The 12,251-nt window shown below is 42.7% G+C and overlaps 1 protein-coding gene across 1 annotated transcript in view; it reads right to left on the bottom strand.

Moving 5' to 3' along the window:
• Positions 1–12,251, bottom strand: part of Rrp5 (Ribosomal RNA Processing 5) — a 118,800-nt gene that overhangs the window by 1,518 nt on the left and 105,031 nt on the right. Inside the window, exons 30-31 of the mRNA XM_050194252.2 lie at positions 10,005–10,173; positions 8,444–8,597 (exon numbers count right to left, since the gene is read on the bottom strand). Of these exons, the coding sequence (XP_050050209.2) occupies positions 8,444–8,597; positions 10,005–10,173 (323 nt within the window). The remainder of the gene's footprint in view (positions 1–8,443; positions 8,598–10,004; positions 10,174–12,251) is intronic.

Genomic DNA, 12,251 nt, shown 5'->3' with positions numbered 1-12,251 from the left:
TATAACAGATAAAACGCTTAGCAGATTAAATGAATAATGAAGCCAAGGACAGCTTGGGGGCGGGGGGGGAGGGGGGGGGTGCACTCTTTACTGAAATGCAGAATTAACTGTGAATTAGGATTACGTTTGTGCTTATCTTCTGCAATAACAATAAAATGGAACAGCAAGTTGAAGAAAAAAATACTTTCACCTTAGTATAACACATATTGAACGCAATGTTTCAGAAAGTACGAAGAGCTTCCTCTGCACTAGCACAGTAAGTTACTGTTCCAAACTGCGATTTTTCCTGCTCTGAAAGCTGCTCCAAAAGACCAAGTGCCGCTTCCATCACTGAAGTAACGTTGCCAGGCTTGAAATTCAAATTCTATTCATTTGCAATATGTTACTGAACAATTTTTAATCTGATAATTTAAACAAAAGGACTTTAATTAGGATAAGTAGTTTCTCAGGTAACATAGCCTCTTAGAAATCGTTCTCCCTTGACGATACCTTGAAGTCGACACTTCTGAATACGAGTTTATAGAATATTGTTGAACCTTAACATTAAAAAAAGAAAAAAGCGCAGGCTTTTTGCATTTCAGGTTTTCAAGTCTTACGGAATTTTTAAAAATTGCCTGTTGCAAGTAACATAATTGAGCTGGATTGTTCAGGGAAGTGGACATGCATGAGAACTCGAAACAAATAGCAAAATAATTCACCAATTAACTCTTTATTGCACATATCGCAACTTGTGAATTATAGCGAGTTCTGAATCCCCTGAAGCTATTGAGGAAAATTTTCTAGGGGACTTGCGCAGCATCTGCAGTGTTCCTTTCATGGTATGAACGCTGGATTCAGTGCACTGACTCTGAAGGGGACTAACCTAACTAGTTCGTAGTTACACGCAAGCGATGTATCTTTACAAAGTTGCAAACTTTCTAGACAGACATTTTAAATGTATCGTTTTGTTTTCAAAAACTTGGTTTGGATGCTGAAATGACCAATGTATTAAAGTGGTGTATATTTTAGTGTAGAAATAATTTGAACAAATTAGGAGCACGAGCTACGTGATTATCACCTTTACAAACAAAACTAAGTGGCTGGGGCTACACTTGTTCTTGGCTACTCTCATGCTGATGTACAGGTCAGTCCACTGCTAGAGGGAACACGCGAGCACGTGGCTCATGCTCCGCACAGCGCCATGCACGGGAAGCAGCTAAAACCAAGAGCATTCACGAAGCGGCACATGCTGCATGTCGTCTGCTGCCCCCCTATCGCTTCACCTGCGTCCGGCTGGGCGACTTGAGCCGCGGCTGCAATGAATGTAATCTAAAGGAGCAAAGTTGTGCTTGACGTGCCAGCTGTCTGGATGCTAAGAGCATAGAAATGATTGAGCTTGTAGAACATTACAGGCGACATGAAGCCCTACAGATCGAAACACATTCACTTTGTGGATGGAGCATCGCCACTGAGTTAATGAAGCGAGCATGAGTCACACTGCAATTTCAGTGATGTCTGGCTATGACGCGCTTAGTTTGTTGACTTGCTGGAAGACACGAAACACGGTGTCGTGTAAAGCTACCGTTGGTGAATCAGGAAACGTGAACCTATGTATACACATTCGAAAGTATCGCCCTTTTATTCCAAAATGATAGTGAGGGAGTGACACTAATGTGTATCAGCAAGCACTTACAGAAGAATTTGTAGTTACGGATGGTGTTGTGCATGTGTTTGTGTCCCCAGAATGCTCGCGTGAGATGCAGCACAGCGACGTCATATTTGGCATGTCCAAACAATGCGGTTCTACGAAACATAGTTCTGCTGCTGCTTTGTATTCTATGGCACTGCAGAAGAAGTGAGCGTATTTGTGTGCTTTCTACGTCTCACGGGTGGCACTGCACAAAATTAAATGTTTGTTTGAAGCGGGGGGATCTTGGCTGTGATTTCACGGCACGGCGGCCATGTGTGAGCAAAGCGCAGGGGTGGTTTGGTAGCAGATGATCCGTGGCACGCGCCGCCCCAGTGCCGTTTCGCGCTTGTGCTCACGTTTTCTGTCTAACAGTAAACCTACCTGTATATTTGCTATTACACTTACTCACCACTGTTTCCAGCATAATAAAGGAAGTCACCACAGTTACAAAAATTCTTTAAGTAATTTCCAGTGTTTCCACAAAACTGTAGCAGTACAGCATACAGTAAACTTTCTGATGCAGTAAAAAAATATTAGTAGATTAATGAGGCCGACCCTTCAACACTTGTTGAATATAAAAAACTTGCATGGTCGCTAGTCAACACTGGCCTAAATTATTCCTGTACTCTTGCAGCACAGAGCCTATGGTTGCATTCAAAAGACTGCTTTGCTTTTTCTTTCAACTTCCTCAAATCTCTGCCATTTTTCTTCAGAAATCACAACTAAGCAGTGCCTCCAGCAAAATCGAAGTGGACAAATCTCATCAGTGTCAGGAAGTGACACCACTACACCTATACTACGACCTTTGCCAAGGATGGCATGATGACAAGAGAAACAAAATGATCACGACGTCATGCTGATACAAATACTTGGTCTGATTGCGTATGGTGGATACTTCCAGCATACAGCTTGAAGTTATGTAGTAATGCCAAAAAGCAAGAGAAGGCTGTGATGGCATGGTGGCAGCAGTATCTGATTACTGTCAACTCTGCTAATACAAGTTAAATTGAGGAGATCCTCTTCGATGCCGGACAATTCACACTGTTCATAAAAGGTGTTGCAGGGTCGTTTTAGCCCAAATGCTGAAAGAGAGAATTCGCTCTGCACATACGGATTTATGATAAAAGCAAATTGCATGAATGGCACCTGCCCAGCCTCTCTAGTACCAAAAGCACTTTGCCTATTAAATTTTCTTTCTTTGCCACTCACAAATAGAATGATGTTTCTTCTGACCAATGCAGTGACACTCGGTTTAGAGGGATTCGGAGTGCTGTATATATAATTTATTTTTTTAATAGGGGTATGCTGCCGTAAAGTGAATTTTGTCAAAGCTCTATTCCTTTCTATGGTGGAAAAAGCTGTTGAGTTACACAAGAGCTAGCAGTCACTCAGGAGCCACAATAATTGATCAAGCTGTTTCTCCAAAACAGCTTTCCTTTTCAGGAGTAAAATTATCTCCCTCACATGCCCGCAGTTCTGCTAAAGCAACTCAATAATTCAATGATGGAGCAAACAACATAACTGCGCAACAGTTGGTTATGGAAATGAAACTCTTCTTAACTCTACAGTCCCACTGGCATTTACAGGCAAAGATTCACAAATGCAGCAGGGCATAGACAATAAATGCTTGTGCAGCATAAAATATGTGACCTGTAGATATTGGCTTGTTTATGGTTAGCAAGATTGAGAAAGGCCATGTGTACAATTAACAAGCAGTTTTAAAAGGACATTTTGCTTTGCTTTAAAGTAATTAAATTCTATAGCTTTACAGGTCAAAAAACAAAATATCATTATGAGGCACACCACAGCGGGGGAACTCCAGGTTAATTTTGACCACATCGGGTTCTTTCCCTGAAACAGTTTGGACAAATTTGGAGATTTGTAAGGTACAGCTACAGTAAAATATCTGCGCCACAATTTATGAGTATCATCTCGCATCAAGAAAACTATGTAGGATTACAGGTTATACTCCTCCCTAGCCACGGTTTTTTCTCAACTCGTTCGCCGAGCGATCGGGCTAAACCCTGCCTTCACTCTGCGTCATGATGTGACGTCGTGTCATCTATTTCCAGTGTCTTGGAGCCAGTGTGCGACGCCTCTCCGCTAGCCGCATGGCCGTCAATTCCCAGCGTTCTGTTGCACCATTGAGCGTGCCTGGTAAACGCAAGCAAGCTGGGTGGGTGTTTTGACTGATGGGCGGAGGCGTAAACTAAAGCCCCTTCGTACTACTATCGCTGTGATAAAGGGGAATTTAATGTAAGCATGAGTGGCCTGCACGGTGCAGCCACCTGGTCGCACAGAGCTTAACCAGCCAAACACAGAGCTCATTTTGCTGTAACCACGTGTAATAAAGCATTTTTAAACCTTTAAAAAGACGTGTTCATGATTAAGCTGCTGCCAAAAATTTACACAAGCAGCAAAATAGAATACACTTGGTTACGGCTGTATTAGCTCTGTCTGGTTGAGCTCTGTGCCACCAGGTGGCCACTCACCAGTAGGCCACTCACGTTTGTTCCTCCGCTCATGTTGCAAAACACCCAGTTCTCCTTCCTTTACTGGAATAACAGACACGCTAAAACTTGGTTTTGTGGCAGTAATCATCCGTCGTGAAATGATGGCCGCAAATGTATAGATCCTGTTGGCTTTCAGAGGGACTTGATGTTGGAGCTTGACATGTCGCCAATCGCCAAGTTTTTCAGCCCACAACACAACAAGGGCAAAAATAAACTTCGACATAATAATCCTCACGAAAATAAACCTCGACACCAACACTGATTGCACAGCTCGCATCAACACAGAGCAGGTTGTAACACAAGCAGACAACACGTGTTGTGTGCAGTGCTTGAGTGTAGTGAAGTGATAAATTGTCGTTGTGTATTCTCTTTCTTCAACATTTTTTTTTAACAGAAACAAATTAACCAAGATTCCAACTATAACAAAAACACTTGTTCACAATAAAGTTGGAAAAATTGTCAATGATGTAACCTGGGTAACCAATTGGATAGCTCAACCAACTAACTTCAATTGCGCAAGATATGTAGATTGTGGAAGTTCGAATCCTTCTATGCAGTTCTTTTTTTAATTTGACGATGGTGAGCTTGAAATTCACCTCCTCCAGTGGACAACATCTGCAGGCTTGGAGTGATGCCTGACACCGGCAAATGATGCCGAGAGCGAGTGGGGCTATACTAATCCAGGTACAACCAAATTAGGAAGGCCCACTAAGCTTCAACAAAGACACTCCCTCACCAGAACAGGAATTGGCCTCCCTGGTGCTTTCGGCCACTACCTCCCGAATGATTCCTACAATTAACATGGCCTACATGCAACTACATGGCAACTACATGGCCTTCGGTCCCCAGCAGCTGTGGAGCACCTGACCAAGGTGGCGGTCAGACCTGTAGTGCAGCACAGGGTGCTAAGAATCTCTGGGTCCAAACAGGCCACGAATGGAAACTGACCTTGTCAACCTTTAATTGCCCAACTCTGTCGAGTGAGGCTAGCTTAGCAGGACTCTTTGAGGAACTATCAGACATTGTTTGGGATATCATCGACCTTAGTGAGCTTAGAAGAACTAATGAGGCTTATACATTGCTGAGTAACGGACATGTCCTCTGCTATAGAGGTCTCCCAGATAAGAAGCAATAAGGGGTAGGATTCCTTATGCATGAGGACATAGCGGGCAACGTTGACAAATTCTACAGCATTAATGAGAGGGTAGCGTAGTCGTAATCAAACTTAATAAGAGGTATAGATTAAAGGTAGTACAAGCCTGCGCTCCAACACCCAGTCACGATGGTGATGAGGTAGACCAGTTTTATGGAGATGCTGAATTAGCGATGAGAAAAGTGCAAACTTAGTATACTGTAGTAATGGGCGACTTCAATGCAAAAGCGGGGAAAAAGCAGGCTGGTGAACAAGCAATTGGCAACTACAGCGTTGATTATAGGAATGCTAGAGGAGAGATACTGGTAGGATTCGCTGAAAGGAATAAGCTGAGAATAATGAACACCTTTTTCAGGAAGCGTAGCAAAAGAAAGTGGACCTCGAAAAGCCATAATGGTGAAAAAAGAAATGAAATTGATTTCATACTTTCTGCTGATCCCAGCATAGTGCAGGATGTAGAAGTGTCAGGTAGGGTAAAGTGCAGTGATCATAGGTTAGTGAGGGCTAGGATTCACCTCAATTTGAAGAGAGCAAGAGTAAAATTGGTCAACAAGAAACAGGTCAACCTAGAGGCAGTAAGGATAAAAGCAGACAAATTCAGGCTGGTATTTGCAAACAAATATGCAGCCTTAGAACAGAGAGATGAAGATGACATAGAGGTAATGAATGAAACCGTAACTAGGCTGGGCTTCAGAGGTAGCAATTGAAGTTGGAGGCAAGGCACCAAGACAACCAGTAGGCAAGCTCTCCCAAGTAACTAAGGACCTAATAAAGAAACGACAAAGAATGAAAGTGTCCAACTCAAGAGATAAGATAGAATTCGCGGAACTGTCAAAACTGATCAACAAGGGAAAAAAAGTTATATTCAAAACCATAACGTGAGAAAGACTGAAGAAGCAGTGAAACATGGACGCAGCCCGAAATCAGTGAGAAGAAAACTTGGCATAGGACAAACCAAGATGTATGCACTGAAAGAAAAGCAGGGTAATATCATCAGCAATCTCGAAGATATAGTAAAAGCAGCAAAAGAATTCTACATTGACCTGTACAGGACCCAGAGGAGTCAGGATACCTCAATTAGAAACAGCAATGAACAGGATACAGAAACTCCTATAACTAGCGATGAGGTCAGAAGGGCCTTGCAAGACATGAAACGAGGAAAAGCGGCAGGAGAAGATGGAATAACAGTCGATTTAATCAAAGATGAAGGAGACATAATGCTTGAAAAACTGGCGGCTCTCTATACGAACCGTCTATCGACTTCAAGGATCACAGAGAACTGGAAGAATGCAAACATTCTACTAATCCATAAAAAGGGAGACGTCCAAGAATTGAAAAATTATAGGCCCATTAGCCTACTCCCAGTATTATATAAAACATTCACCAAGACAATCACCAATACAATAATGGCAACACTGGACTTTAGTCAACCAAGGGAACAGGCAGGTTTCAGGAGGGGATACTCTACTCACAGAGAACTGGAAGAATGCAAACATTCTACTAATCCATAAAAAGGGAGACGTCCAAGAATTGAAAAATTATAGGCCCATTAGCCTACTCCCAGTATTATATAAAACATTCACCAAGACAATCACCAATACAATAATGGCAACACTGGACTTTAGTCAACCAAGGGAACAGGCAGGTTTCAGGAGGGGATACTCTACAATGGATCACATCCATGTCATTAATCAGGTAATTGAGAAGTCCGCAGAGTACAATCAGCCTTTTTACATGGCTTTCATAGATTACGAAATGACATTTGATACAGTAGAGATACCAGCAGTCATAGAGGCATTAAGTAATCGAGGAGAACAGGCCACTTACGTAAATATCCTGGAAAATATCTACAGAGATTCCACAGCTACCTTGATTCTCCACAAGAAAAGTAGGAAGATACCTGTCAAGAAAGGTGTCAGACAAAGAAGCACAATCTCTCCTGCGTGCTTGGAAGAAGTATTCAAGCTATTAAACTGGGAAGGCTTAGAGTGAGGATCAATGGCAAATATCTCGGCAACCTTCGATTTGCAGATGACATTGTCTTGTTCAGCAACACTGGGGACGAGTTACAACAAATGATTGAGGACCTTAACAGAGAGAGTATAAGACTGGCGTTGGAAGATTAATATTGCAGAAGACAAAGATAATGATCAATAGCTGGGCAAGAGAAAATGAGTTCAGGATCGCCAGTTGGCCTCTAGAGTCTGTGAAGGAGTATGTTTACTTAGGTCAATTACTCACAGGGAACCCTGATCATGAGAAGGAAATTCACAGAAGAATAAAAACGGATTGGAGCGCATACGGCAGACAGTCAACTCCTGACTGGAAGCTTACCATTATCATTGAAAAAAAAAAAAAAAATTGTACAATCAGTGCATTTTACCGGTGCTGACATATGGGGCAGAAACTTGGAGATTGACAAAGAAGCTTGAGACCAAGTTAAGGACCGCGCAAAAAACGACGAAACGAAGATTGTTAGGCATAACGTTAAGAGACAGAAAGAGAGCGGTTTGGATCAGAGAGCAGACGGGTATAGCCAATATTCTAATTGACATTAACAGAAAAAAATGGACCTGGGCAGGTCATGTAATGCGCCGGTTAGATAACCGTTGGACCATTAGGGTTACAGAATGGGTACCAAGAGAAGGGAAATGCAGTCGAGGATGGCAGAAGATATGGTGGAGCGATGAAATTAGGAAATTTGCGGGCGCTAGTTGGAATCGGTTGGCGTAGGACAGGGGTTAGTTGGAGATCGCAGGAAGAGGCCTTTGTCCTGCAGTGGACATTAAATAGGCTGCTGCTGCTGATGATGATGTAGATTGTAACGGTGTGGCTGAGAACTCAAGAGAGTGGCGCTGCTACGATCGGTAGCGATGCACATGTTTAAAATATCGTATAAGATGCACGCTTCACAAGGAACACTTTATGTGTCACTTAATAATCATAATGACCCACCCTAATGACTCGGCATGCTTGTACAATATTGTCAAAATCATTTCAAGGTACTTTTATATGCCCCTAAATCTAAGTACACGAGCATGTTTATTTTAGGCTCCAAATGCATTTTGTGCGCCTACCGATGTTGAGCAAAAAACAGTGTGCACTCACGTTCCCGACTCGGCAGGCTTTTGAGAGCTCGCTGAAGAAGGGCTCTGCAAGCCTCAACTTGCCCACATTTCATGTAGAACAAGCCAAAGCTAAGCCAAACATCTGCATTCTGTTTGAACTTGTTCAGCATCTGCTTGTACAGCTGCTCTGCTTGCTGCAAACACAAGGGAACAACATGTAGTGAGCACCTAAAGCCACTGATGTACTGTGATAATAAAGAAAACAGGTGCATTTAATACAAATACATAAATATTCACCACTTTTCCCAGTGATAGGTGCATCAGCAAGTGCATTAGGCAATCCTTAGGCAATGTAGTAGAGAGAGAGAGAGAGAGAGTCAGTAGAAACCAAGAATAATTGCCACTGAGCTTCAATGAACTAAAATGGACAAATTTTAGTACAAGTATTTGATAGTGGAAACTACACAACGATTGCCCCAAGGTGTGCCCATTTAGTAAAAACCATGAAATTGTGCCAGTTTCAAGATGCGTGTCCCCAAAATATGGTGCAAGGGCATGGGTGTTCTAAAACTTCCATATAACATACACTGCAGGTCAGAACTATGTGGAACATCAACTGTACAGCCAAAGAAGAAGGGTACAATGGTTTGGACTAATACAAAAAGACAAACAATACTGAAATCAGCGCAGCTATCCTGGACCTTTCTGAAAAGTGTTCACACACTGTGCTAACATGATGAACCTTTTTACATGAAACTGGTGCTAGTCTAACGATTTTTTCTTGAATTAAATCCTGGAGTTTTGCGTGGCAAAACCACAATTTCATTATGAGGCACGCCGTAGCAGGGGACTACGGATTAATTTTCACCACCAGGGGATCTTTAACGCTCTCTCAATGCAGGAACACGGGTGTTTTTGCACTTCGCCCCCATCGAAATGTGGCCGCAGCGGCCAGGATTTCATCCCACGACCTTACGCTTAGAAATGCAACACTGTAGCAGCCACTAAGCCACTGCGATGGGTGTTGCGATTTCTGCTATATAAACATGATTTCATTATGCCTGGCTGCAATTACATGTGTTCTGCAGCAATATTTAATGAATAAAGCACAGTTACTGAACATAAAAATTTTCATGTAGGCAACATCTACCAGTTTAGCCAAGATATGAAATTGTGCCTATCTGGCACATACAATTCTTGAAAAATTTACTTGATAAAAAAAAAGCTACATTGTAAACAACTCTAGATGTACTGAACAAGTCAGCAAAGTTTAAAAATGCAGTAAGGCCCATCAGCATACCATATGAAGCTAATAAGGTATGCAGTGCACCATGCAAAAAAGGATAAACATTGCACAGAAAACTATGTTATGCAAGAATGCCAAAAGTGGCAGTGGAAAAGAAAGTGAGCTGGAGCTCTTCGCTGTCAATTACTCTGAACCTTAAAGGTGACATGAGAGACAAAAAATTACGGACTAGTTTCCGAGAAGGGAGAAATATTTTTTTTCTTTCCCAATTACCAACACAAACATGAAGCTAGACTCCTATAGTGAGTTTTGGAGAGCTAGATGGTTGAAGGATACTCTCTGCTCTAGTACTGACCTCCTGCTTGTTGCCTGCCACATAGATCTGTGCCAAGTGCATGTAGACCTTTAGTGGCTCATTGAACTGCAGTGCCTCCTTGAAGACAGTGTCAAGTGAATCTTGTGTGCCGTACAAGTGCTCCAGGTTGAGCAATGCTGTCCACACATTCAGTTTCTCTTGCTCCTCTCTGTATAAAGTGAAATGCACACATTTAAGTGACAAGCACATTGCTTAGTGGTGCAGGGCGTTTTGCTACATTCAAGGCCCTGAATTTCTGCCAATGAAACAGTCAAGGAACAGTGCAGCACTCACTGTACTTCATTTCAGAAAAATGTGTCTGAGAAGTGCAAGCTATGTGGCACGCTCTGCTGCCCGAGACAGCGCTTGTGACTGAGGGGACAATGCTCCGACGTGAATGTACATAGGTCTTTGTGTGATGGCGCACCTGATTGGCTTAATCATAGTGTCTACCCTAGTGTACTGGCGGATCCAGAGGAGGGGCCCTGCAGGCCTCCCCTGAGATTGCTGGTGCCTCAGCAGTGACAGTACTAAGCATGCATCTGCCATAGTCAACTCTTTTGAAGCAAATTTTGCTCTGAGCCTCCCACACTTCAAAGGGCGCCCAGCCAATGACTGCCTGTACTGCTTCATTCATCATTTTTCCACGCACCCCCAGAGCAAGCCTTTTGACCAGCCCTCTGATTAATCTCCAGTTCCACCTGCACTTAGGATTTCAAGGAAAGCACCGAATTTCAAACGTAAGCTCGGGAACTATTAGGCCTTTCCGTACACCTTGTACTACTTTATATTTGTTCAGTGACAGAAGATGACACTGCCATTTGCACTGTGACAATGTTTTGGTAGGCCTTTCCAATCAATCTTTCTTTCTTTTGCTGGTCCTTACTCCCGCAACTTCACTTGATTAATGTGAGAGCATTGAAATGCCTTCTACTCATCTTTCATCACTTATACTTCTTACTGAAAGGGCGAATCGCAAAATCTGCCTCTATTTTTTTTTTTTTTTTTTAAGCCAAGTTACGGCTGTAAATGCAGTCAAAATATCCATTTCCAGCAGCGGACCTTTCTGGACCGACCCAGCCTTATCTGGCCGTAGCTCCGTGGCACCACACTGCTGTCAGTTGTTGAAGAAGGCGGTTGTGCTTCACACGTCCACGGTGTATGAGCAACGAATTGTCATTCGTTTTCTGTAGAGCAAGGAACGAATGCCAATCGAAATTCGTGGGAAAATGCAGCCCACGTATGGGGAAAGGTGTCTCGCTTTGAGAAGTGCGAGGTGCTGGTGTTGTGAGTTTGCAAAAGGTTGTTTAGACTTGCATGACAATGAGCGTTCGGGGAGGCCGCGTGCGTCGCTGACTGATGACATGACACAGGGGCATGTCAAGTTTAGCACTGCGACGAGACAAATGTCAGAACCGGTGTGGGGACTATGTGGAAAAATAGTGTAAGATACGTAGAATAGTACATATATTTATAAAAAATGTATGTATCTTATTTTGGCTAATAACAAATAGGGGCAAAGACTTTCTGATTTGCCCTCGTACATCTGGTGCATGTGTATGTACTAAAGATGTCCACATCATTTATTTATCACCACCATCTGCCACAAACACGTAGGTAACTGCAATGTGTACTCCATGTACCCAGAAAACCAAGAATGCTTCTGTTGGACCAGACCACACAAATCTCAATGGGCAATCATAAAGTAAGCAGTGACTTGTTACTCAAGGTAAGTGGCAAGGAAGGGATTGATGTCTTGTTGGGAAGTGCTGGCACCTCGATTCTACCTGCAGCACTCTCTCTTCCAAAGCAATTGTCAAAGTAATTGGAACGTTCAACGAGCTGCTTCATGTCCCCGCTTTTGTCAATGCCACTCCTCAGAGCTCAATTGCAGTTGCGGTGGCGACCTGGTGCTGAGATGCAAAGTTTACGATCATGATCTGCTAAGTTCCAATTCAGTTTCACAAAAAGGACATGTCTCTGCCACCGTGGTGCCATTTCCTGCCGACAATTTCTATCAATATTTCTGGCCAGTTTGTGCAATCAGCACAAAGCTATATATAGTACTCCATTTCATACATGGCAGGCAATGCTACAAATGCTAGAGAGACCTCTCACACAGCTTGCATTTGTGACCAAAAATAAAGTATGTCCCAATGAAAGAAAGATACTACAAGGTATGGGTTATGTAAATAGATGTAACATTAAGTCTCGTACTTCTATGCAGAAAAATATGAAGTATTTATT

Source organism: Dermacentor andersoni, chromosome 1 (genome assembly GCF_023375885.2).
Source record: "Dermacentor andersoni chromosome 1, qqDerAnde1_hic_scaffold, whole genome shotgun sequence".
Classification (NCBI taxonomy): domain Eukaryota; kingdom Metazoa; phylum Arthropoda; class Arachnida; order Ixodida; family Ixodidae; genus Dermacentor; species Dermacentor andersoni.
This window is presented reverse-complemented; position numbering and strand designations above follow the sequence as displayed.